General features: G+C 42.0%; 1 protein-coding gene across 1 annotated transcript in view; it reads left to right on the plus strand.

The window, feature by feature from the left end:
- Positions 1 to 1,204: 1,204 nt before the first annotated feature.
- ppfia4 (PTPRF interacting protein alpha 4) overlaps positions 1,205 to 27,734 on the plus strand; it is a 57,308-nt gene continuing 30,778 nt past the window's right edge. The window contains 2 exon segments of the mRNA XM_032514306.1: positions 1,205 to 1,525; positions 1,721 to 2,021. Of these exon segments, the coding sequence (XP_032370197.1) occupies positions 1,764 to 2,021 (258 nt within the window). The 5' untranslated portion in view covers positions 1,205 to 1,525; positions 1,721 to 1,763.

A 27,734-nucleotide genomic window follows, 5' to 3' on the forward strand; every position in this document is an offset into this window, starting at 1 on the left:
TTATAATGTATTATGGTCTTAACTATAATGCCAAAGCAACACGCTTATATATAGGATTTTATATTCAGGCAACATGTTAGATCAAGCAACATTTTCAAGACCCTTTTTCTTTAAACTTTTTGACAGGTTTGTTCACACTTTTAAACTTACTTATTTTGAACAGGAAAATAACACTGTCACTTGTGTCTGATTCAAATATTTATTTTCTATGTGTCAAGGGCACTTTTGGATAGATAATTATTTTAACTGTATTGTCAAAACCCCAATGCCTCACTAAAGAAAATCAATAAAAAGCTCTTGGACTCTTCCATCTGTTGTAGAGTAAAATGGTCCCTTTTTTGCCGTGTGGGGTTCTAGTGGTTCTAGACATGGGTTTGCTCCTTTCACCCACAAATATTTGCTGAAACACAAATAATCTTGAAGGAAGATATAGGACATGCATTTTTATATTACGGTATAGTCTATTATTGTAAGAAGTCGATTATTATTATTGTAGCACATTATTTGATGTTTAGAGAAAACAAAGTCAGACTGCAATCGATGCAACAACAAAAATAGCTGTTGATCACTGTTACAGTGGTTGATATACTTCAGGGCCTTGCTGTTGTGGAGATTAATTTAAAAGAGAGTCAGAGTTAGACACTCAGAGCAATGTACAGCCAAATATAAATGTAAGTAGACGCCTGTTAATATGTTTATACTTAAACTTCACTTCAGATCCTGCAGGGTGCGCTGCTCACTCTTAGTGCACAACTATACTATTAGTTAAACTGGTAGCGCCAGAACGCGCATCATGATCAGCTGTCAGGTCATGAACGCGCTTAGTGGCGCTGATGTGAAAAGTTAATTACATTTTACCAGTTAAGGGTCAAGTATGTGCTTACTGTAGAAGCATGATAGGCTCTAGCGCAAAGTTTAGAGATTATCCTATGACATGAAACCGTCCAGCTAATTCCAGTCCGCTGCTCTGCACACGCATGTGGTGCAGAACGCTCTTAATGAACGCTGGGAGTTGGTCCCTTATTTCCAGAGCTGTAGCCTGGTGACAACTGCAGATTCCCCTGTGTGTGTGCGTGTGTGTGTGTGTGTGTGTGTGTGTGTGTGTGTGTGTGTGTGTGTGTGTGTGTGTTTGTGTGTGTGAGAGAGAGAGAGAGAGAGAGAGAGAGGGTGTGTGTGTGTGGCTGAGCGACTCTGTGTGTGGGAGGAGTGAGCATCGGTTCGGTGGCGATGAGAAGAGATGGCAGGCGATAAAATTCGCTCTCACTGTGCCCAAGATTAAGGATGCAGATTAAAGATAACCTTTGGGATATTTTCCTATAATTTTTGTTTGTTTTTCCTGCCAATGTGCTATGATCTCCGCCGTGCTCGCGGGCACCACCCCTCCACACGTACCCGTCTATCTCTGAGCTGTCAATCATATCACGCCGGGATTTCTACATGTGAGTGCATGGCGCGCCGGGCAGGGCGGATCTGCTCACGGATGAAAGGTCCACCATCATTTTATCATTTCAATCACTCTGATTAGGTAAGGCAATATAAGGCTTAAGCATGCACGCTTGCATGGTGCACAAGAAATGTAGCCTAATGCAATGGGAGTAAGACGCAGCCATATAAGATTGCATAGGCTGTTCGTTGCTACAGGGCGTCATTAGGCCCTCTTATCATTATTGTAAAGCTGTTTATCAGGCAACCCATATATGTCCCCTTTTAAACCCGACAGCGACACTGTCCTATAGCGTTGTCCAGACCACAGAGCGGGGAAGATGATGTGCGAGGTGATGCCGACCATCAACGAGGGAGACTCGGCTGGTCCTCCCAGAGGCACCGGCGGCGTCCCGAACGGCTCGGACCAAGAGGCCAACTTCGAGCAACTGATGGTCAACATGCTGGACGAGAGGGACAAATTGCTGGAGTCCCTCAGGGAGACTCAGGAGACCCTCATTCTGTCTCAGACTAAGCTGCAGGGGGCGCTACACGAGAGGGACGTGCTCCAGCGGCAGATCAACGCCGCGCTACCTCAGGTGAGGAGCAGTCGACCTCTGGGGGCAGGGGAACAGCAACCGTAAGGTACAATATGATATTGGACTTTACAGGAAGCTGGATTAGGCTAGCAGCCACACAGGGTGGGCAACTGCTGGGCCCCAACTCCATGGCCCAAAATCTCCAATGGTTTGTGCTAATGGTTGTGTATGTTATTTGATTTGGAATATGCACCAAATGGCATGAAAAGGGCATCGAGGTGGCTGCTGCTTTATCTAATCTTAATGCCTGGTCTTTAAAGTATCCCTGCGTTAATATCTAATTTTAAGACCTTCATTATTTCAGTGTTGTGCTTATAGGCCTAGCCTATATGTCTTGTGTTTAACAGTAGTCACAGTTCGTCAAACACATCTGCAAATCTGGTGCCACATGATGTTCTAGCATTCAAAAAAACAGATATAGATTCCACAGAAACTGGGAGGTCAACACCTTATTTTGCCTCATGCTAATTAACTAGCAAGTCAGTGTGGCCATGGTTGTACTGATGGTGACTGATTTGGAGCAAAGTAAATAACACTACTCCAGTGCCGTGGGTTGAAACATGGCAACAAACAAGTACCACTGCTAGAGCTAGACCTGAAGAAGTTGAATTGTACAGTTTAATTTACAAGGAGGAGAGCCGAGCAGTATTTCATTAGTAGGCCTAAGGTTGGATTACACTTCTGCTAGGGAACCCCGCCTCTAACAATTCCAGTAGGCCTGCACATGTCCCGGGATGTCACCATGAGATTAACTGTGAAGGTGATGGGGATACAGACACATAACACTACCACAAGTTAAAAAGTGGCAGTGTGCCAAAAGGGGAATCTAAATGCCTTGCAGGTAGAAAGGTAATGTAGTAGGTTGAGAGGGGTATACGAGGCAGATGGAGGTTTTTTATTCACTTGAAGCATGTTGTCTGACTTGAGAGGTCTGGGCCAGTTGTTGAGAGCCTTGCTGGTAAGAGAGGAGGGGAGGGCCCACCTATCATGGGCGATTTTAGACCCCAGGCTCAAGCCTCATCTCCACCCCCCTTAAAATTATAACAATAAAAACCTTTTTTTAATCAATTTTGGTGCTAAAAGTTATAGTTGCAAATATCCGTGTCATATTCTCATTGTGGGCTGAGCCCCCCTAAAGGTCAGATCCTAGAATCGCCCCTGCCACCTATCAATATCTGGAGTGTATGCGGTAACCTGCCAGTTAGTGGAAATGTGAGTAAAAGAGGTTCACGATAAACTGGGGTACGTTCAGACTGCAGGCAAAAGTGGCTAAAATCTGATTTTTTGGGGGTTAAGTGACTAGGTCAGACTTCTTCAGAAGTAGTGTGAACACTCAAATCTTGCCCAAATCTGATTTTTTCAAATCAGATCTAAACCACTTCCATATGTGGTAATGAATCAGACCCAGCTCTGATTTCAAGGCGGATTTTATGCAACTTTTACATCAATCTACATGGACATTTATCACAATTATGCGCCGGCGGGAGTTAGTCCTAGACACAGACAGTAAAATTAAAAACTTGACTAGGCCTACATAATGGAGAACAGTGATGGAGGAAGTCAATGGAGGGAGAGTGAGGTGTTTTGAATAAATTGTGTCTCTGTGAAGCCATTCACAACGTAGACTCACCTCTCCTGGCTTCGTCTCTGCATCCACACAGACCTCTATGAATTTGCAACTATATCTCAGTAAAAGGCCGAAATAGCCAATTTGGCTCTCTTTTGCTACATTCTTCTCCTCCTCAGCACCTGTTTATTAATGTTACGGCTGCCATTACACAAACATTTTGAAATAGAACAAAAATGCTTACTTCTTCCCTAACTTCCCTAACTTTAGTGAAACAGCGTGCTGCATATAATGTCATTGTTATTGTTCTTTTGCGCATGCAGGTCAGTTCAAAACTGCAAACAATTCACACTGGAATCTGATATAGGACACATTTTAAAAGGTGATGTGAACAGCCAAACAAAAAATATGATCTGAGCAAAAAAAATCTTCAATTAAAGGTCCCATGACATGGTGCTCTTTGGATTGTTTTATATAGACCTTAGTTGTCCCCTAATACCATATCTTAAGTCTCTTTCCCAAAATTTAGCCTTGGTGCAGAATTACAGCCACTAGAACCAGTCCCACAACGAGCTTTCCTTAGTGTGTGCCATTTCTGAGTCTCTTGTTTTTGAGGACGAGAGAGGGGGGGGCAAGGTGGAAGCTGGGCGTGTGGCCTTGACCAAATGCCCCTTTCTTTGTTTGAAATCCATGATGTCTCTCTCTCTCATGGGTGGGCCAAATTTTCTGGGCGAGCAAAGCAAAGAAAGGGGAGGTAAGATTCCAGATCAACCCATTTGAGCTTTAATTTTCTCAAAGGCAGAGCAGGATACCCAGGGCTCGGTGTACACCTATCGTCATTTCTAGCCACTGGGGGTCCACAGGCAGGCTGGGGAAACTCATATTAATGTTAGAAAACCTCATAAGGTGACATTTCCATGCGCTGGGACCTTTAAGCATTAAGACTTGCAGTGTGAATGTAGCCTAAGTGTGTGTATCTAAGAGAAACAGAACGCTGAATAAGGGCTGCTGCAGCCACCGAGCATGACGACAATGAAACCTCAGCACATAAAGCTGTGTTACCCTCTGACCCTCTGGTGTAAATGCGTGTTGGATGATGTCACAATTCGGTGTGTGTGTGTGTGAGAGAGAGAGAGAGCGAGGAAGAGAACCATGCTGACGATGACAGCTTCACTGCAGCCTCTTGTGAAAGAAACATGGCCGCTTGCTAGTGTACTTGGCCCTTGGCTGCTTGCTTCCACACATGCAGACATGTCAGTGTTTGTGTGTGAATATTTGAGAGAGAGAGAGAGAGAGAGAGAGAAAGAGAGAGTGAGGAGAAAGTGGGTAGAGGTGTCATGCTTGTTTTCTAATCCTGCGTGGTTCAGCGTAATGTTTTATTCTAGCAATATTACAAGTATTAGTTATACAGTCATAGACCGTAGGGACATTATGCAGACATTATGACTGGCGCGTACATGCACAAGCTGTCTCCTGCTCTCTCTCTCTCAAAATACTACACACACTGATGCACAAAACACAGCAGTGGTCATTTCCACACCAGCCACAGATTGGAAAAATGATGCAATGGCCAGTGGGTGAAGCAATACTGAGAAATGAGAAAATCTTAGTTGCAATTGATTTCTACTCAGTTTTTGTCTGCTCAACTGAATAAAAATACGTTTGAAAACTGCAGAGTGCATCTTGTCATGATGAGGGGGAGGTGTGGAAAAAATAACATACTTTATCTGATATCTCAAGTTTGGGTGTGATGAATACATTAGAGCAATGTTATAGCAGTTGCCGATGTTGCTGACCCTACCATCCTATTTGTGTCAGAGGTAATTTGGCTGATTCGCGGCTGTGCTCAACATGACCATAGTTGGTGTGTTCATGCCCTCAACTACAATATCACAGCTTTCTGTTTGCTCTTGCCGCCTTACTTGTGTAGCCCTGCAGTCAGCAGGGTCTACATGTGTGTTCCCGGCTATGAGAGATGTATTTTTCTCTCTGTGTGTTGAGTTCTTTCTGCTCCCAAGGTGTAGACTGATGTATGAATGTTGGCACAGCAAGGCAGCCTTTTTTGTCCAAATCCAACCACTCTATCCTTTCTATTTGCCTAACAAACATTTGTCATCTTCACCTACAATGTCTGCACATGTGTGTGTGTGTGTATTTGTGTTTTGTTTTGTTGTGTTTTTTAGGTTCCCTGACTCCATGGGACAGGTCTGACCCAAAACTGTCAGATCTATGTCTCTCCTCCACACACACACCACACACACACACACACACACACACACACAAAGACAAACCCACGCACATAGAGAGAGACTTGGATGGATATGTTCATTAGCTACAGAGAATAGTGTTTCAGATTAACATGTCAGCTTATTACAGTGCAAAATGCTTCTAATACAGCCCTCTGAGATGGGTTTGCCCATAGACAAATTAGGTTTTCAACATAGACACGCACATTCATGCTTTTACAGTACACACACACACACACACACACACACACACACACACACACACACACACACACACACTCTTCCGCGGTCACTCAAGACAAGTATGACTGTCTCCTCTGTCGGGTTGTCTTATTTGTGGATCCTCAGATGGCTGTAAAGGCCAATCCATGATCCACAGATTGTGCTGCAATGTGGGCATTGGAAGATGGAGGTGGTGTGTGGTGGTGGAGCCTTTCTCTGTTTGCCCTTGCGGTGTTGTCGCTTTGCGGCACGGCAGAATTCTGTTCTGTTGCACTGGTTTTCTCCACTAGTTCCTGTTCAACGCAAGATGCTCCCAGTCACCAGATGTGATGATAAACTTTTTCATGCTGGTCTTGATATTGTCCTTGAAGCGTCTCTTTGGCCCACGGGGGGCTTGCTGTCCTTCTTTTAACTGGGAGTACAGGATCTGTTTAGGAAGACGGTTGTTGGGAATGCGGATGACATGGCCTGTCCATGAGAGTTGATGCTGCATTATGATAGTAGTGATGCTGGGCATATTTGTTTCTCTAATGCTCTAGAATGTTAGAATTTGTACATCTGTCTTCCCTGTTGATCCTCAAGATTTTTCTTAATGCTGTTTGAAGGAATAGTTCCAGGGCTGTCAGTTGTCTTCTATAGGTGGTCCAGGAATCCGCTCCATATAGCAGGGCTGGGAGAATCACTACTCTTTAAACCAAGAGCTTGGTTTGAGGCCTCAGGTCTCGGTCATCAAAGACTCTTGTCCTGAGTTTGGCATAGGCTCTACTGGCACAGCGCAAGCTGTGGTTAACCTCAGAGTTTGTATCGGCTTTGGAAGAGAGAAGGCTTCCAAGTTAGAGGAAGTTGTCGACGTTTTCCAGAGTGGTGTTATCCATTTTGATGATGGGCTGGAATTATGGCTGGTTGGGTGGTGGTTGATAACATTTTCAAGGCCAACCCCAATAGCCTCAGTGCACAGATGTATTTGTCATGACATCATACCTTGATAGTATGCTCCGTAGTGCCTGACGATCCACAGAGTCAAAGGCCTTTGTCAAGTCTATAAAGTCCATGTACAGAGGCAGTTCTTGTTCCCGACATTTTTCTTGTAGTTGGCGAGCAGAAAAGATCATGTCAGTTGTTCCCCTGGATGGACGTAAGCTGCACTGTGATTCAGGGAGTACCTCCTCAGATAGTGGTAGCAGGCGGTTGGCGAGGACACAAGCAAGGACTTTGCCTTTTGTAGACAAGAGCAAGATACCCCTGTAGTTCCCACATTCAGTCTTGTCCCCTTTCTTGAATATGGTAACAAATTGGGCATCCCGGAGCTCTGAGGGGCGCTCCTCCCCTTCCCAGATCTTGACGAGTAGATGGTGGATGTGGTGCCAGAGTCTTGGTCCTCCTTGCTGGGATCCCATCAGGACTAGCAGCCTTCTTGTTCTTGAGATTCCTGATGGCATTTAGAACCTGAGTTAGGTTAGGAGGTTCCCCCATTCCTTGTCTGATGGGACTCTGCAGGATATGATTGGCGATGTCTGGCTCGGCTGAGCTGTCACTAGGGCTGCACAATTAATCAAATTTTAATCACGATCACGATTTTGGCTTCCCACGATCAAATTTGCATGATTGAGTGATATTTTAAATGCATCATCATTCCGTTCATAGAACGCTTTTTTTTGCCAAGCCAATCTACCGCTCCGTAAACCACTGTCTGATCATGTGCCAGTCAGAGTTGTTCCCTACACCGCGCAGCTTAGTTTCTAGATGTAGACAGTCAGAGAGGACAGAGTAACGTGAGGAAAATCCCACAACAGATAGCAGTCGGTTATACATCAGTGACAAGGTTTACCAGTTTACTAGTAAACGCAACATTTTGTCCTGTCTGCGTTGTTTTTTAGACAACAGCAGTGACCAGTGTTAGTTAGTGTCTGTTAGCTCACAGGGCTCTAGGGTGCAACTAACATTTTTCCTCTAAGTTGCACCAGTGCACCTAATGTACTCGCATCCGCTGCCTCTCCAAAAACGAAGTAATGTTGTTTATATCAATATGGTTTAATTTTTGCGTAACATGACCCAATTCTTCTAAAGCCGTTCCCGTGTTTGGATCTCTCCTCTTACTCTCTGCGCAGCTCGACCCCCATTCACTCACACACGGCTCCCAGCAACATGGAGAGACACAGCGACGACAGCGCTCATCCACACTTCTAACAATTTGTCCAGTTTTAATTGTTATTAACACAGTTGTATATTGTTAAGCATGAGAGGCAAACCTGTATTTGTACCAGTGCTTCTGCTGGTAACTCTGCTATTGCGGCCGCCATGGTGAAAAACACAGGAGAATTAATTGAACGCAACTAACTTCTGGAGTCTTTTGAGAGGATTTTTTTCCATGGAGGTGTAGAAGGCTTTGTTTTTCTTTCACGTCGGAGTCCAAGGTAGGGGCACAAGCGCTCACTACTGTCACTGTCTGGTTGTTGACCAACACCAGACGGATGGTCATGACACGCTCGCTGATCCCCACAGGAAGTTCTGAGAGGTGGTTAATGTTGATGGCAAGTCCAACTCCATGGTTTCTAGCCTCATTGTCTGGCTTTCCTTTCCAGAAGAAAGTGTAGCCACCTTTCTCATTCAGCTGCCCTTCACCTGCCCGTTGGGTTTTGGAGAGAGCAGCTATATCAATCTGGCATCTCTGCAGTTCTCTGGCAATTATGGCGGTTTGTCTGTCAGGTCTGTCGCTGGAGGCGGTGTCCATCAGAGTGTGCACATTCAAGGCTCCAAAATTTAATATTCTTTGTTTCTGACTGCAAATGGGGTGTTTCCTCTGGATGCGGTAATCCAGTTGGGGGGTATAAGGCAGGCTATTTTTAGGGCACCTTTTCAAGCCCCTTCCCCATATGAGGTAAGCAGAGCAGATCCTAAATAGGGCTGTAATTATTTTTGGAGGGGGAAGGGTATTTGAAGCTATTCATTACTTTTTAATTATTAATAACTATTTTTGATGAGCACAGAACTTGCTTCAAAACCACAAATTGTCATTTTCACATTTCTGTACATGTTTGTTAGTTTGTTTGTGTTATTGTTTGACTTTAGTGTTTTAACATGTTAGGAACTAACAAAGCTAACAAACTAACCGATGTTAGTACCGAAGTGTTCTGGAAGGTAAAATTACATTTTTTGTCAATAAAGTCTGAAGGCTTTGATGAGAATTTAAATAACAGCTTCTAACAAAAAAGTAATGCTGTGAAAATATTTTAAATATAACGTACACTTAAGGTACTTTCACACTTAAAGTTTGGAAGACTTGGTGTGATTCTGGGATGAAGTTGCCAAACTATACCTATTTTCCTGGTACAATAACTTTTGTGGCTAGTAAGTTAACTTTACAAAGTTTGAGAGCATTTTCTCTGTGAGATAACAACATAGTCTCCAATCCCCCATTTTTCAAAGAGGTGTTTGCCTTCATGGTTGGATGTGAGTTTCATGTTGTGTTTGGTGGGTGTGTTGTGATGTTGGACACCTGTTCCAGTCAGAGACAACACTGGCTATTTTTGCCAGCATACAAATACACAGATAGAAAGACACACACACTACACACACCTCACTGCCCTTCCAAAACAACAACTGACTCTTGTTCTAAATTCTATTTAGACACACACACACACACAGAAACACACACACACACGCACAGAAACACACAACCTTTTGTATGTTGTATGTCACAAACCACTTACCTGTCCTTTGACTTGTCATAGCAGTGATTGGTTCATACCTTACCAGACAGATTCTCTCTCTCTCTCTCTCTCTCTCTCTCTCTCTCTCTCTCTCTCTCTCTCTCTCTCTCTCTCTCTCTCTCTCTCTCTCTCTCACACACACACACACACACACACACACTTCTTCCTGTTTCAGATATCAGGTGTTTGAAGGTCCTTCACCATAATCTAGATGTGACAAGTTTATTTAAATATCTCTTACCAGTTTGTTGGTCTTTTTTCCTCACTCCTCCCTAAATTGGTTCTCTAAATTATTATTTCTCATCCTTCTCTCTTTCTATCTCTCCCTTTTTTCTTTCAGACTCTCTCTGTTTATCTAACTTAGACAGTTTCGTCCCTTCGTATTCCTGCAGCTGACCTTAGCCCACAGTATAGTGTGGGAGGGAAGGTTACACAAATTGCTCACTGTGTACAACTCTGCAAAGCACCCTGTGTTTGTGTGACAGCATAACAGCCAGGCACTGCTTATCTCTACATTTGTTCTTAATGGAGATTTAGTTTTGGAGTTACACATTAAGAGTGTGATACACTGACATGCATTACTGTAATTCATTAGAAGAAGAAACTCTTGAGGTGTGTTGAGATAATGATACAGTAAAAGTTAGCAACCTCAATCAAACAAATGCCCATGTGTACAAAAGTAAATTTATCTTTCATAAAATCTCTACAGGTGCAACAGTGCACACTTCACTAATGGAAAGGATGCGGTCAGAGGTCAGGACAGTGAAACACTGCCTTTCAGTCTGGTGTTAAAGTACTACACTACAAGAACAATGAGGAACGCAGATTATTTTATGAAGACATCAGCCTCAACATATGTGTACCCTGTGTAATAAAGTACAAAAGTACTGATCATAGACCCTAATCACACCCCGGAATTGCAAACAATAAATATGTAGGCTTAAATCCCCATTGCTATTGTATGCTAAAGGTCGGCTTGGCCAATAGAGAGCGGGGTATCTCACTCTACTTGAACCAGGGCCAGCAAAAGTGAGCCTTGGTACTCAGCCATCATAGTTACTGTACTAGAGGTGTGTTTTGCTAACAGGTACAGTGTGAGAGGGAATGTGTGTCAAAATCTAATATACAACCCTGCAGAGGAAGAGCTCTGAGGTCCCCTTGTACAGTGTTTAGAGGTGGCCTGAGCTTCTCATGACACACACACACCACACACACACACACACACAAACACACACACACACACACACACACACACACATTTAGCAAGGCACAGACACTCTTCCTCACATCTGCACCCATCCACAAACAAATAATAACACACATTTCCTCTGTTTTCTTAAATGTCAGCATGATGCGTCTACTTGCCGCCCTACAGTCTGTGTGTTTGCATGTGTGTGAGCGAACATGGCTAGTGTTGCTTATGCATGAATGGCTGAGGCTTTGTGCATCATAATAGGAGAACATTGAGGAGGGTGGGCAAAGTATGTTGAAAACTTACCAGATCGCATTGGTCTGCTGCTGAAGTCCAAATCTTGTGCTACATGTTATGTAAGCACCAGATACTGGAATTTGGGTTAATGTAAGGGAAAGTGGAGCATGAAGTGAGCAGCTGAATATCACCAAGAAACCCTGTGAGAAAAGAGAGGGAGACATTGAGAGAGAGAGAGACTATGACACTGAAAGAAAGAGGGTACACTTGCGGAACCAACCGAGAAGGAGGATGTTCTTACCCTTATCCCCAACCATCTCCAATCTTTCTTTTTAAGGATGTTTTCAGGCAAGAAGAGAGAAGCTCCAATCAGCTCCAGTCTTAACTTAAACAAAACTATGTTCACTAAACTTATCGATCTCAAGGTTTATACATAAGCAGGTAACCCCAGTGTTTCACTACTTGGCTCTTATTTCATAGCTCATGCCATCATTTATTTTGGTTATCACAGCATTGTATTCACCAAGTTAATTGCTAAAATCTGGGAATGTGGTGACATAGCTAAAAAGTAGTCAAGCGGAGAAAGACATGAAAATTGTCTCACGACCAGGACAGGATATAAACAAGCCAAAAGTGTATCCAGATTATGGAAACAAAAACTGTAGCGCGCCTTTGTTTTCTCTCTCAGTCAACCTGGGGGTTTGTTTAAAACCTGAATGATCGTCTGGCCGCCTCATCTGACTTTTTTTTTGCAATTTTGCAGCCTTCCCAGATCTCAACAATTTTCTTTATTATCCATTAATCTGGTGCCTTTTTCCTAACCTTCCAATTTAATGGATTAGTCATATTCTCTTTCCATCCTGCTGCATCACACTCAGTCTCTTTTCTTCCACTCCTTTTCTTAGTATGTTGTCCAGTCTTTAACACACACCCAACATCTTTGACATGGTCAGACCGATTCCTGGCAAGGGCTTGTGCATAGCTTACGGGCCGCTGAGCACTAATAGTTTATTAGTGTGCAAAGCTAGCTCCCCAAGCTGCCCTGCCACACCATGGTTTCTGTGCTACATCTCTCAGTAGCATCCATCCTTCGCTCCCTCCACCCCTTTGCCAGTACCATCTGGCTCTCAGCACCAGGCACATTTTGCTCAGCCGGGCGCCAATTTGTCCCCCTGGCTGCATGGTAGAGTGAGGGAAAGTGAGGGAAGGGAGAGGAAGAGGGGAAAGAGAAATAGATAGAGAGAGTATGTAAGGGGAAAAAAGCAGAATCAAGCGTACCTCCCCAGCAGCGTGGATGCATGCTCTGGTAATGGGGGGAATGTACAGTCACTGTGTGTGTGTGTGTGTGTGTGTGTGTGTGTGTGTGTGTGCGTGTGTGGTGGTGCGTGTTCGTGCGTGGCGTGCGTGCGTGCGTGCGTGCGAGCGAGCGTGCGTGCCCTCTCCCTGGTAATAACAGAGCAGAGTGAATGGCGAGAGTAATGAAGGAGGGAGGCAGGAAAGGACAGAATGAGGAGGAGGAGGAGGAGGATGTGAGATGAAGTTTTCCAGCCAGCAGTTAAGCTCACAGCGGCCTTGGTATGTCTAACAACTACACTATTGGAACTCTGTCAGTTCTTTTCCCCTCCTGCAACTCCCTCAGAATAGAAGATAAGTTATCGGTGGGAGGGTGGAGGTGTGGATATTGGATTGGGGTTTGGGTGTAGAGGTGGGGGAGGTTAAGTGTGTTTCAGAAGAGTATGGCAGGGTCTCAATGCCCAAGATTATCACACACAAATGCAAACACCCAGTAGATTAAAGGGGACATGCTCGCGCACTGCTCACACACACACACCACACACACACACACACACCACACACACACACACACACACACACATTTGAGGGAGTGTGGTGATGCAAGCGAAATGCAGGATTTAGGAGAAGGACAGAGTGGTAGGACAAATATTGCTGTACATAGCTAATGGCTTTTGTGAAGCATCTATTTATCTATTTGCATGTAACGTAAATAAGCTACTGAACACATCATTCCTTATGTGTGTTTATCTTTTATTTGTTTAATCATTTTTGTTGACTTGGTTCCAGGATCTGGATCATTAAAGTTTATCAGTGAGTGACATTTACCCATAATACATTAACACTACATTAGTACGTGTTAACTACATTAGTAGCCTTTATGTTAGTGATATGGAAAGTGTTTTTCAGGAATAGGGTGGTTGACTAAAACAAAGTTAGAATTGATTTTTTAAGAAGAAATTTATTTTATTTATACATTGTTTGGAGTTTTAAACTTCCATGTGTTAAAAAAAATAAATCCCTTTACACATACTAGGAAAGGCAAATTTGGATACGGGTTCTGCCATCTTATAATTTTGAAGCCAGAGTCGACACAGTAGGGATCAGACGGTGGATCCCACCCATACACCTACCGACCAATCACGAGTCAATCATCAAATAACTAATTAAACCAAACAAACACCAGCGTGATAAGAACAACTTATAATGACACAAACCATCTTTAAAATATATTTGATGTGTACTTTGTTTTTTTAGCTTGGTCAATGGATGTAACTGGATACTGGATCCCAAAATTGCACCTATTCCGTTTTACAACTAGCCTGGTGCATACGCCAAAAAAGTTTCTAAGCTTCTGGATTTACCTCTGTGATATGGGTCCCACTGAATATGCACTGTAGTGTTTCTCCCACTGGCCCCGTTGGCGAGTTCCCGCTCGGCATAGGCGCTTTTAAAATGGTGGCTTATGGAAAAATCCTTTTTTTGCTGTAGGGGGGATATTTTAACACCCAAAGTGGCCACTGAACAAAAGTGGCTGCAAGGCTGCAGTGAGACTTGCCTAGTTAGGTACATGTCCCATCCACTAACATTTAGGGGCAGGGTTCATAACCTGTACTGTACCAGGCACCAGGGCGAGATGTTTTGGCTTTACATTTGGGAAGCTGTCAAGCCATCCATATTTATATGCAGTTTATGGTATGTAACAATGAGCAACACCTTTTATATTACACACAAGCAATAATAAATAAAAAATCTAAATATTGATGAGTGCTCTCTTATCTAATCAACTTATTTAGAAGTGAAACCAGATCAACTTATCCAAAGTGCTTGGAACCAGAAAATAGCTCTGCAATGCAATAGGGTTTGAGTGATAATTCATGATACTAGCTGATTAGATTTATGATCCAGAAAATGGAAATCCTTGTATGACAGTTTTCACTCAGTAGATGTGCGGCTTAAACTGAATTGTCATTCTTGTCTTCTGCTTCTTCTGTTGAATCACTTTTGCTTTAAATGCAGGGATAAATGTCCATGTAAATGATAAATAACACAGCAGACACTTTAAAAAAGAGACCCGGGCTGTAAACCATAGAATATGATCATTGTCTCGTATAGTACTCAATTAGTTACTCCTGGTAAACAGACATTATTGATTTCTTGCATAATAAAATACTTCAAGTGATGAATGGCCCACACCGAATCAGCACTTCCCAGTGTCCAAACGGGGCAGATACGTCAAACACGACCACAGCCACACATGCACGTGTGCATAGACACACACAGAACACTCACTTAGAACACAGACTTAAATGTGTCTCAGGGAAAGATTTATGTGCTGATGTGAATGAGATGTTAGCCAGCTTTAGCGCTATGATGGCTGGCCAGACACCAGAATACGCTGTGTTCTGAGTTTTTAAAAGATGACATAAATAGCTTTATTTTGAAATAATAAATCATTCTCGACTACTGTTCTGATTTTGTAGGGGAGTGCTACATAGAAGAAGAAAAATGAAAAAGGATTTTTTCTAATGTGAACCATTCTTTGTTCTGCTTGTTTTTATAGGCTAACTATATTACCTTTAGTCTGGCTGGTAGCAGCATTCTGCGGGGGGAAATGGCTGGGAGATGTTGTGATTATGTTGCATTAATCAGGTGATTTAGTTTGTATTTGCAGCAAACATAAAACACTGACTACTGTAGCTTCACTGACTACTCATCGAAAACAATGTGCATCATTTGTCAGCGGCAACTGCTGCCCACAGTACTTCTCTACACACGTACGTAGAGCCTCACTTCCCATAACAAACCCCATCGGACTAATGTCACATACACACGTTGCCCACATGGCTACCTGACTTAAAGGGGATTGGTCGGCCTGTAATAATCATGTAAAAGGACAATGGTGAAAGTTTATTTTTCTACAGAATCAAGCAGCAAAAAAGGATTAGCGCGAACATCGCAACGTCCTGCGATGTGACTGTTGCGCATGCGCACATTGTGATGTTGATGCTAAAACACAATATTGTTCAGCCCTAGTTCTGAGGATAGGCTTTGATAAATACATGATGACATACACCTATTACACTTCTAAATAGACCCTATCTGAGGCAGACTTCACTAAGTACAAAATGGAAAAACTAATAAGATATTTTTGGTGCATGTACATCCGTCTTGTCTATGTATTAAATCACCACCCGTTTGTTCAGCACCACCTACAGCAGTTCTCAGCTGCAGTCTGTTATTCATTTAATTCTAGCTCCCTTCACAGACATGTGGGTTGGTGCAGACACTCAAAAAGTTTAATGTACACGCATACACACATATACAAGCTCTATTCCTGTGTCTTTGAGTTTGTGGTGAAGTTGTTCTGCCGCTTCCATTTGTTATCTTTGGATTAACACGTTTTGTGTCTCCTTGTTTTCTGCAAAGCATAATAACCTGTTGTTTAAAATCACTTTATGAATACATTTGAGTTGACTCAGTCAAGATCCAATATCCACATTAAGATTACAGACTCACTGATCTGTTCCTTTGCTTCAAAGTCTCGCTCTCCTCCCTTTCTTTTTTCCCTCAGTCTCACTGACTCTCTATCTCTTGTGCTCCCTCGCTCTCTGTCTTATCAGTACTGATGGCTTTAAGCGCGTGTGCTGAGAGGTCTATTAGTTAGCTATCGTTCTGTCAGATAATGCTTCATATCTTTCAGCTGCTTCACTGTACTTACAGCTTTGCTCTGTCTGCATGAGTTGGGGGCACAGCTGCTAGAATAGGAGACTGGGACACAAACCTCCACAAAATAAAATAAAAAAATTGGTTGCCGCTTGTGATTGATTTCACTATCTTCTTGTTTTTATGAATAAAAACTGGATACATCTCAAAATGTTCTTTTGAGGTTCACTAACATGGCATATCAAGTGGATGTGTACATGTGTATATGTCCTGTAGCAATTGCGTGTGTTCATTGTATTATCTAAATCAGCTCATTAAACTAGGAGGTCACTTCATCTCCATAGTAGCCTGAGAACATTCATTATGTTCATATGAGGATATGTGTGTATGTGCATGTAGGTGTGTATGCATGTCTTAGTGTTGCACTGTTTCAGTAGTACCAAGGAAACATTTATTTTTAGGATTGCATTTTGAAGTCTATGTAGTTTGTCTATTTCCAACGTTAATAGCCTGGACCGGTACCACATATTGTAGTTGTATGAATAACTGATACGCACACACTCACTGTTGTTTCTGTGGCCAGCTCTGTCTGTCGATGATGAAGGTCAGTAAGCATTGTGGTGCTCCATTAGAATAATGGGGGCTGTGACGTGGTCTGCCCCAGTGCAAGAAGAACATCATTCACACTTAGCTGCTTTCATCTCTCTCGTGCCGTATGCCCGTCTTTTCTTGCCCTCAATTCCACACTCCAATAGCCCTTTTATTTACTCATGCTAACTCTTACTTACGCCATCTCTCTCGCACACACACACAAAATTAAAGAAACAAACACAAGCTCCATGTCAGTGACATCAGATGCCTCCGAGGAGTTTTTGAACCCTTTGAATTTGGTTTAAACCTCAAGCAGTACACTTGTTGTAGATGTTATCGATGCACTGAGAAATTCTTGTGACTATATACAGTAATTGGAAATGGCCTGTGGTATATGCAATTGAAAATGGCCTAGATCTGGATAATTAGACACCTGTAGTCAACAGCATTCTGTTTGAAGATTGATGGTAGCTCTGTCTGTTTGCTATTAATATACAGCACACTGGGTCTGACAGGAACTTTTCAATAAGTGTTCTTTTTATTTTCTAGATGATTGTAATATGACAGTGTTCACCACACTGCTTTTTTGGCAGTCTTGGTAAGACAAACAGTTCTACAGTTTCAGTTCTTACAAATAAGCTTCATAATTTCACTACAGTTTGTCGGTGTGGTATATTTAGGGTTCTACCTCTACTGAAACAATTATTTTTGTTCAATAAGCATATGTAGTTAGTTTGGTTGATGTATATTTGGTGAATACTATTATGCTAACTGGCAAATAATGGGATAGTTTCCTTATGTGTACTTCCTGTTGTGAAAATTCAGATAGAATATGTGGAATGCTTTGTCCATTGCATAAATTGTACAAAGTACAACATGGGCTCGGTGTGGTGGGCTTTTATATGCTTTCAAAACATTTAAGCTGCCATTAAATAATGAACATGAATGTGATATAATCTTCTTACATGTAAAAATACGTATGTCTGAGCTTTTTTTGATAGTTTTCAGATCCTCACAGGGCTGTCAGTGAGAGACAAGTGCACACAGTCTGCTGCATATGTCTGTTGTCTGATAATAGTGATCCAGACCATTTTCAACAGATTTGTGAGGTAGGAGGAGTTCAAAGGTTTTCTTTTAATAATACTGAATTTCCAGTTAGTTTGGTATTGCCGGATGGCTCTAAATACTTCAATAACCATGAGTCTCAGCCATCATTGCTATTGGGTGAAGTGGATAGTAAAACAGGCAAATCAGAGCTGTAGCAAATTAAAAAACCTTGTTGCTGCAATTTGGGGAGAAAATCCTTAAATTGTTACTGAAGTCATCCAAAATTGACCCATAATCTGAAAATGAACCGAGTCACTGATTAATGTTTTATCAGGTTTCTACAAAGAGTAGCGTTGAGCTTCCAGGATAACTTTAAGCACCTCAACCAAAATTCTGCTAGTGAGTCATGGTAGCCCTCTAACATTTTTAAGCACACAGGCTTGTACCTTTGACCTTTCAATGATAATCAGTTATTTCCACATAGCTGCCTATTCTTTTGAACTGGATATTTAAAATAACTCCACTCCGTTAAGTACATAAATGAGCCCATAAACATTTTTCCATTTCTTAATATTACTAATTTTACTAATATACAATTTACAATCCTTTCTCTGTGCCCACAGTTGACTAACAGTGTATGTAACTAGGAATACTGTAGTTGTTGACGAAACTTGCGTAATCTTTTTTTAAACAATGTCAATCAGTGGATCTCAAGGTGATTTTTGTTAATATTGAATAATGTATTGCTATGTCAAGTGCAGTTGATTTGGAATTTGTTGTGGTGCGCTCAACAATAACAAAACATAGCCCTTTATGCACTTTCTGCTGGGAACATGCTGATTTTGCTGGACTTACTGCAGCCAAGAGAATGATTGCAACCTGTTGGAAACCACCTCGTGACTTTTATATTCGTACATGGACTCTTTCCTTTTTGGATGTCATGTATATGGAGCTCTCCACAGCTCGCATAAATGGAGCGCCAGGAAAGCCTTTGGACACTTGGCTCAGCATTGCTGAATCCTTGAAATCCATCACATGAACTTGTGCTACGCCCCCCCCCCCCCCCCCCCCCCCCCACACACACCACACACACACACACCAGATAAATATTACACCAGTCAGTTGGCAAAGATTGAAACACTTGCCATTCACTCCTGCTTTCCAGATGTAACAGCTGTGAGATGAAAAATATCATAAGGGAAACATAAGAATCATATTTGAATTTGAATTGCAACCGCTGTGTACAATAGTGTGGTAACGAGTGGAGGAGTGGGCGGGCATTCATTCCCTCTGCTCAAGTTAGATGAAGGCTGCTAAAAGCCCCTGTGGAAAGTTGTTTTAATTTTGACACAATTAAGCAGGTGTCCTCTTGCAAATGAGAGAGGGAATGAGACAAGACAATTGTGAATGAGAAATGGACTGAGACAGAGAGAATGTCGCCTGTAGTTGTGTTACATAAAGGTCATATGAAGCTTGCAAGAGACAGTGCTGTCTCTCCTCCCATCCCCCCTCTTCACTTCCGCTGCCATCCTCTGATATTCCTCTCCAGTTTCAGTCACATCCTTTTGTCATTGTGATCTGTTCCTTTTTTGCCTTCTCCTATCTGATCCTTAGTTTCCGCTCACCACATCTTGTTCTTTCAGCCCCCTCTCTGCTCCCTCAGCCAGTGCTGGAATGTCAGCATCTTGTGTCAGCAACGTCTTCTCGTCCTTTCTAATCTTTTCTCTTCTTCCTCTCTTTTCTTTTTCTTTTTTTACCCTGGAGGTAGCGCTTCATTTTAATTGGTCCAGACTTTCAGCCAGGGCGGTGGGTGCATTGTGGCTTGTGCCACACTCACTAACACACACACACACACACACACACACACACACACACACACACACACACACACACACACACACACACACCATACACGCACACACACTTTACAGTTAAAGACTTAAAAACACATTGTCAGCTGTCTGTTATTGTTCTGTAACAATACTGTTTCCATGGTTGCCAAATTACAGTATCAGACCTCCTTGCTCATAAACAACTCAACATATTGAAGAGTGTGGGTAAGTGAGAATAATAATGTACTAATAAGATAATGAAAGAAGCGGGTGATGTAGCCTTCTAATATCCTGATCAGGATTATATTATTTAGTCTCATTCATGAAAATAAGCAAATTACTGAGTTTTTTTTTTTAAAAGCATATTTTTGTCCAGAATTGGACTGCTTGCAATGTCAAATAATGCAAGATCATCTGTTGTCATCAGGTTGTTTTCTTTCCTGTCGTTTGCAAAATCACAACTCCTTCCCTCCTTGTTACAGTGAAATTTCCTACCTACATTGTCATCACACACGCACGTTCACACTTACACACAAACATTAAGACAAGACACAACAGCCTGGTGGGAATACACTAAAGATCCAGTTGGCACTTGTTAAATGCTGACCCAACGGAATATATATACGTCCCGCCCTCCAAGTGATCCCCCTCACCCTGAGGACACAGCGCCAACATGTCCCACAAATACGCTATGCTGTGTGCATCTACACAGTGTATACTGTATATTGATCAATATCCTGCAGTCCTCATTTGTGGCCTTTTACCTATTATACATCTCAGCGTGTCTGTCTCTTGCCTAGTCGGACTCCATTTACAGTATGTTTGTGTGGTGTGTGTGTGTGTGTTGTGTGTGTGTGTGTGGTGTGTGTGTGTGTGTGTGTGTGTGTCTCTCATCTCTTAAAGCTCTGCAAATTCGGTCTCCATGGAAACGGAGGGAGGGAGGGGATGATGTTGACTTCCTGACACCTTCTGTCCTGTTCTTCTGTCGGCAACTCTGTCTTGTGTGTGTGTGTGTGTGTGTGTGTGTGTGTGTGTGTGTGTGTGTGTGTGTGTGTGTGTGTGTGTGTGTGTGTGTGAGTGCTCGTGTGAGTGCGCGTTTGGCTTTGCTCTGCTGTGAAGCTCCAACTTTGATGGCTGCTTCTGATCACCTGCCAAAGCTGAGCGGCTCAGTGTGTTAGTGGGTCTGGCTGAAGAACTATGTGGAGGAATCCCCTGTTCTTTTGGACAGGATGAGGAAATCAGTAATGGACCAGTAGAGAACAAACACAGAATAGTACTGTACTGTACTGGATGTACTGCATGTTTCAACCTCTTTTTCAGCCATTTTTTTGACGTTTTTTTACAGAAGTTTAGTGGTTCGCGCTTCTTGAATGTAAATATTGCTTGCTTTCTTAGTTTTCGTAAAACAAAAAATCTTTCTGGCTTTATGTTTAAATATGTTATCTTGGCCTCTGAAAAATTGTGATGAGCATTTGTAGTTGTGTTTTTTTTGGTCATACATATATATAATGTTTATTTGTATAGGGACACGAAATGTTTATTTGTATAGGGACACGAAAAAGGAAATGAGCAATTTGATCTTTCGCCAGAAACACAATCATGTCATGTAATAAGACGAATGCAACAACAATGACAGCATTTGAAACAGAGCATATTTATTGAAAAGGGGGGTGCCTTAATTGACAGTAGATAGTGTACATAGACAAAGGAGAGAGAGTGAGCGGGTGACATGCACCAAAGGTCCGGGATGTTTCATGAAAACAGGATGCCAATAAACAGAGCCTACAGGATTTATTCTTTGATTTTACATTTTAGCAAACGCTGCCTAAAACATGTCTTAGCTACATCCCAGTTTTCGAGTCCAAGGTGATGTTTCAAATGTCTTGTTTTGTTTTATCAACAGTTCAAACCTCAAATAAATTCAATTTACTGTCATAAGACTGAGAAAATAGATTTTTGGCAATTTAGCTTGAATATCCAAATAGTTGCAAATCATTTTATTCTATAGTTGCATAGTTTACGTTCTGCAAGTAATCATCATATGGACTTTAGATTTCATCTACCATTTTCTCATCTTCCCGTTGTCCACATGAACGTCGGGGGAACAAGGACAGGGTTATGGTTCACAAAGCAATCAGAAATCCAACACAGTGAAAATGGTTAATATGAGAAATATAAGAAACTGAAAAAGGAAAGAAACTTGATGAAGGATGAATTCATTAAACAGCCGTGGGCTCTGCCTTTTACCACACCCCAGCATAGGCCTTAGCAGAACAGCTGTGTGTGGTGTGTGTGTGTGGTGTGTGTGTGTGTGTGTGTGTGTGTGTGTGTGTGTGTGGTGTGTGTGTGTGTGTGTGTTGAGGTGTGCCAAGATGACATCATTCGGTAGCTTGCTGAGAAGGTCTACTGCAGGCACATGGCATCTACAATATTTATAGACCCCCAGAACAGATGAGCTCACTCAGTCACTCATTGTGACTGGCTTAACACACACACACACACACACCACACACACACAGAAAAGAAGTGGCAGAGAAGTTACTCACGCAATCTGTGCCACACCCGCTCACATAAATATTTCCTCCTCTCTCCTCCTCCATTTTTTCACCCACTGGCCTTGAGGAGTATACTGCATACAAGTTGAACATACAAACAACACATTACATCCTGCAATTATTAAACTACACTCAGAATGACCTTGATAAGCTTCAGGATAATTGCTATTGTGAAAATATACACATTGTGACATAAAAGCCTCTATATACAGTGAAAATCAGCTGCCACGAGAGTCTTAAGGAGAAGGAATGGTACTGTGTGAGGGATTAAACTGGTGCAAAAATAAGGGGCTGCTACAGTAACAACAAACACACACACACACGCACACACACGCAAACACACACAGACAGACACAAAACAAAATAGGCACAAATGCAACACATCCCCTCCTAACATGCATACTACACACACAGGATTTAAATCCTCATATCCCAAAATAAACAAAATAATTTCTTGGTACATCAGTGTAACAGCAAAGCATGATTGAGAGTGACCATTGTGTGTGTGTGTGTGTGTGTGTGTGTGTGTGTGTGTGTGTGTGTGTGTGTGTGTGTGTGTGTGCGTGTGCGTGGCATTTTTGTGTGAGCCAGTGACTGAGCGAATGAGCATGTGAGCTTGAGTTACAAGGCAGGAGAGCTCCAGAAAGAAAAATCACATTTCATAAATAAATCATCCAGGGCCTTGTGAGGGATGTGAACACACACACACACACACACCACCACACACACAAGGCTACAATGCATCATATGGCCATCATGGTACGGACCATCATTTTTAAAGAGCTCTGAGTGTGTGTGTGTGTGTGTGTGTGTGTGTAAGTGTGTAGGTGTGTGTGAGTATTTGAGCTATGTAAAGAGTATTTTAGGAACGTCCGTGAGAGAAAGTTGTGCTACATTCTCCGTGCTCCTCTCTGTCTCCTCATCTGTCTCACTCCTTTCTCCTTCTGCCACCATCACTATCACACGTTAACACTCTCAAAGGCTATGATCTTGAATGAGCAGTTTTATAAAAGTGCGACTGGCTGGAAGGGGATTTGAGATGAGGTGCTGAACCAACGATAGAATTGATGAGTGATGAAATCTAGTAGGCAAATGGACTTTGCATTAAATAGTAAAATAAAGTGTAGGCATATATAACTGTGATGATATTAGCTGTGGATTGCTTTTATATAATTATTTCCATTTTGTAGTGGTTTATGCACATTGGTCGTTTTACATATTTGGCATCTTTTCTTTTTTTCAAACAAATCTATCCTTTGTTCTAATCATTATTTTTGTGGAGTAAATGTTTCTTAAAGGTTCCATGGCATTGTGCTCTTTGGAAGCTTTTATATAGGCCTTATACTATATCTGAAGTATCTTTCCCAAAATTCAGCCTTGGTGCAGAATTACAGCCACTAGAGCCAGTCCCACATCAAGCTTTTCTTAGGAGGTGCCATTTCTGAGTCTGTAGCTTTTGAGGAGGAGAGGTGTGTGTGTGTGTTGTGTGTGTGTGTGTGTGTGTGTGTGTGTGTGTGTGTGTGTTGTGTTGTGTTTCAAAGCCATGATGTCTCTCTCTTTCTCATGGGTGGGCTAAATTCTCTGGGCGGGCAAAGCAGAGAAAGGGGAGGTCACCTTGCCCTTTATGACCTCATAAGGAGCGAGATTCCAGATCGGCCCATCTGAGCTTTCATTTTCTCTAAGGCAGAGCAAGATACCCAGGGCTTGGTTTACACCTATCGCCATTTCTAGTCACTGCGGGACCATAGGCAGGCTGGGGGATCTCATATTAATGTTTAAAAAAAACTCATCAATTGAAATTTGCATGTCATGGGACCTTTAATATTGTATAGTGCACTTAAAAAGTCAAAATGATGACAATTGAAATGCACAAATTTACAAAGTGCTCAATTTGAACCCAGTGTGATCTCATCCATACTTCTCTCTCTTTTACCTGTTCTTACGTAATGGACTGCACTACCATTGTGTGGCATTTCGAACATTCATTTCTTATATTTAGCATTTTTAGCCCTGCTAGAAACTTTTGTAAAGATGTAGTCATAGCAAAGCACCAACAGTGTCGGTCATACGCCTACTTCAGGGAAATTTATGTAAACAGAACTTTTATACATATAACAGTAATTAGTAACTATAAAATTCCTCAAAAAACACTGGCTAACAGTCATTCTAAAGTTTGACATATCCTGAAAAGAGAGGACAACACAGCCTACAGTAAAGATTCTCCATGATAGGAAGTGTATGTATCAGAACTTGTTACTTTGGTGATTTCCGCAGTGAGGGAGTAGAGAAGGGAGGGGGAGACAGCATCTTTAATGGGTCAAACATGTCCATTTAATGATAATTAAACCTTTTAAGTTTGCTTTGTAATTCAAAAACATGCGTCCAAACGGCAAAAATATTATCATCCCAAGAGAGATAAAAGTCTGGCGAACGCATTGATGTGTTTCTTAGGTCTGAGATGTCAAATATATGCGACACAGAGCCGGTAACAAACAGGGAACCATCTGCGTCCCACCAGATATTTTTTTCTGTTGTTTCTATTGGAAGTTGGTATGAACAGAGCCAAAAGTTTAAGTCTGGTGGATTCCAAAGTTACACATCTGCAACCGGCACAAAATATCCTACATTTTGACCAACCACGATGTATAAAGAGTGAAAACAGTAGGGAGAGGGTATTCATACTGCAGCTTCACCCTCGGTCCTCCCCTCTGGCTCTCAACATTAGTCCCATATAAACACAATGAAAAATCTGAAATGGTCTGAAAGCTGGATGATACATAAACTGTGATTTGGTAGAAACCGTACTAGATATCCGAATGCTCATTCAGCCTAATAAAGGCTTAAGTCTTGTCTTCGAATTAAACTTTTAATTATTTTTCTATATTAAAGTATGGCGATACAGTATGGCCCTAAGGAGGGGTTGTTTAGAGCTATGTTAAGCGATGTCCCGAAGATTTCCCAGTAAAGTCTATGAGTCATTTTGTGGAGGTTCTTTGCCGATTTTGTGAAAACCGCACGGCAAATAACTTTTTTAAAAATAAATTATTTTTTGGGTCTTTTCCCTTTATTCGACAGCGACAGTGGATAGACAGAAAAGGGAGAGAGAAAGAGAGGGGATGACATGCAGCAAAGGGCCACAGGTCTGATAGGAACCCGGGCCGCTGCAAAGGACTCAGCCTACATGGGGCGCACGCTCTTACTAGGTGAGCTGAAGGCCGCCCTACATTACACACATTTTGATGTATTTTGTGTGCATCTGTTGTCTATGCTCTGTGACTAGTAGCGGGACATAAATGTGGCGGAATAATAATAAGTGTGTGGGATAACAGTCTTTATCCCGATTATTGCTATTGCAGCACAAGGACAGGTCAGCAGTGTGATGCCTCACTTTCAGGCACCGTGATAGGTGCTTGTTGTGCCTCCGTTGTTATAGTTATTGTAGACCTACTGTACACACACACACCTCTACTCTCTCTCTCTCTCTCTCTCTCCTCTCTCTCTCTCTCTCCTCTCTCTTCTCACTCCGTGGTGTAGAGTTACATTTTGCCACTGCAGTTTGGACTCTGTGAAGGGCAAGAGCAGCGTTCCTGACCTCCACAAACACACACAAACACATATCACCTAGACTACTCATTACTCACAGCCATTTTAGCTACATGAAGGATTGAGAATTTAGAGATTAATGAAAATAATGCATGAGCTACCTTTGGAGCCGTTTATTTACTCTAAATATGAAGATCAATATTAATACAGCTGTGTTTGGTGCATCTCTTGCTTTCCCCTAGAACCATGATACACTTTCATCTGCAAAACAGAGCAGCTGGGACAGACTGAGGGTGTGTGTGTGTGTGTGTGTGTGTGTGTGCGTGCGTGCATGCATGCGTGTGTGGTCTCTGGAGTGTATGTGTGTTTGCTTGTGTATTTTTTCAGTAAATGAGGAGGTGTGTAGTAGGCGTGTATGTAATGTAATCAGCCAGACTTGACTGAAACTGTGTAAGCGTATCACACATTGGTCAACCATTGTTGTCATATGTAGACTGTCTTTTTATTATGAATAAGAAGAACTTGATTAACATATTTTTAATGAAGATAAAAATAAATTTAAATGGATAGAACAAGAACAGACTAGTAAGGGCGGCACGTTGAGTTCAGATGTGAATGTGGACACAAACAGTGCCTGTTGTTTGCAATGATTATGTGCACTGTGGTAGTAATAGGCTTCCCCCTGGGCTGACCGGGAGATTGAGGAGGACACGGGGAAGGAGAGATGGGTAAGAGAGGTAAGCCGTGCGCTCCGAATAAGTGATGAGGACAGCGGGAGAGAGAGACAGAGCTGACACAGGTGCTTTAGACAGGGGCAGAAGGGGAGGAGGTGACTGACAGAGGTGACTGAAAAAAAGAGCAGAAGAAGGAGGAGGAGCAAGAGAACGAGGTCATGAGGAAGGTGGTAATCTAGAAGGACAGATAAATCTTGGCAGAGTGATGATTGTGTTTGATATCTGGATAGCATAGGGAAAGAGCAATGTGTCCATTTACAGATATATAGTTTCAATTTGAGTAAATCTACATTGCTCCATGTATCCCTCATAATCAAGATGAGCTCTAAATTGGTAGAAATGCAGATATCGTTATCTAGGTCACTTCAACATGAACAGTGCGCTCACATTTTTCACTTTCTGAGCAGCAGAAACAATCTTCTGGATTTTTTTTCCCCTGGGTTTAGCCACTCTGACTTGGGGCCTGACCTGACCTTGGGGCTGGACACAGATGTATAAAGAGACAAGAGGCTCTGCAGACACTACACAGGGCTTAAAATACCTCTTCCTCATCTAGATGTTCTAGTTTTTTGTGAAATGATTAGTTAATTAATCAAAAGATAGTCATTTAATTGTTTGATGCATTTGTAGCCACACTAGCAGTGCTGGATGGCAATGCTAATTTGTCAGGCAGCCGGTCCACCACTTGAGTCCAGACTGAAATATCTCAACAACTATTGGAAAAATGTTCATGAAACTTTGTACAGACATTAATGGTCCCCAGAATTAGCCTACAAAATGTGATCCTCGAGTGGATTGTAATAACTTTGGCGATCCCCTGACTTTTGCTCTAGCAACATCATCAGGTACATTTTTGGGGGGTTTTAGTCCATTAGTTTTAGTGCTACAACAAATTTTAGCATGTTAACTAAGAAAGTGAACATGGTCAACATACTCGCATAAAATCAGCATATGAGTATTGTCGCTGTAATTCCAAACATTTGCTGGTTCCAGCTTCTCAAGCTTCTTAGAAGATTTGTTGTTTTTATTTGTCTGAATTTGTCTGTATTTTATTTGTTTACATGTGATAGTAAACTACATATGTTTATTGTTTGTGTCCTGTTAGTCAGACATATTGAAGGTGTCACTTTGGTTTCTGGGAAACTGTAAAGGACAATTTTCTGATAGTATCCCGGATTAGAGATTTTAGTTTATATTTACAATTTAAATCTTTGCATGTGGTATTTTTTTTATTTAATGAGAGAGAGAGCTTTATTTCTAAACCCATAAGGCACATGT

Source organism: Etheostoma spectabile, chromosome 4 (assembly GCF_008692095.1).
Source record: "Etheostoma spectabile isolate EspeVRDwgs_2016 chromosome 4, UIUC_Espe_1.0, whole genome shotgun sequence".
Lineage (NCBI taxonomy): Eukaryota > Metazoa > Chordata > Actinopteri > Perciformes > Percidae > Etheostoma > Etheostoma spectabile.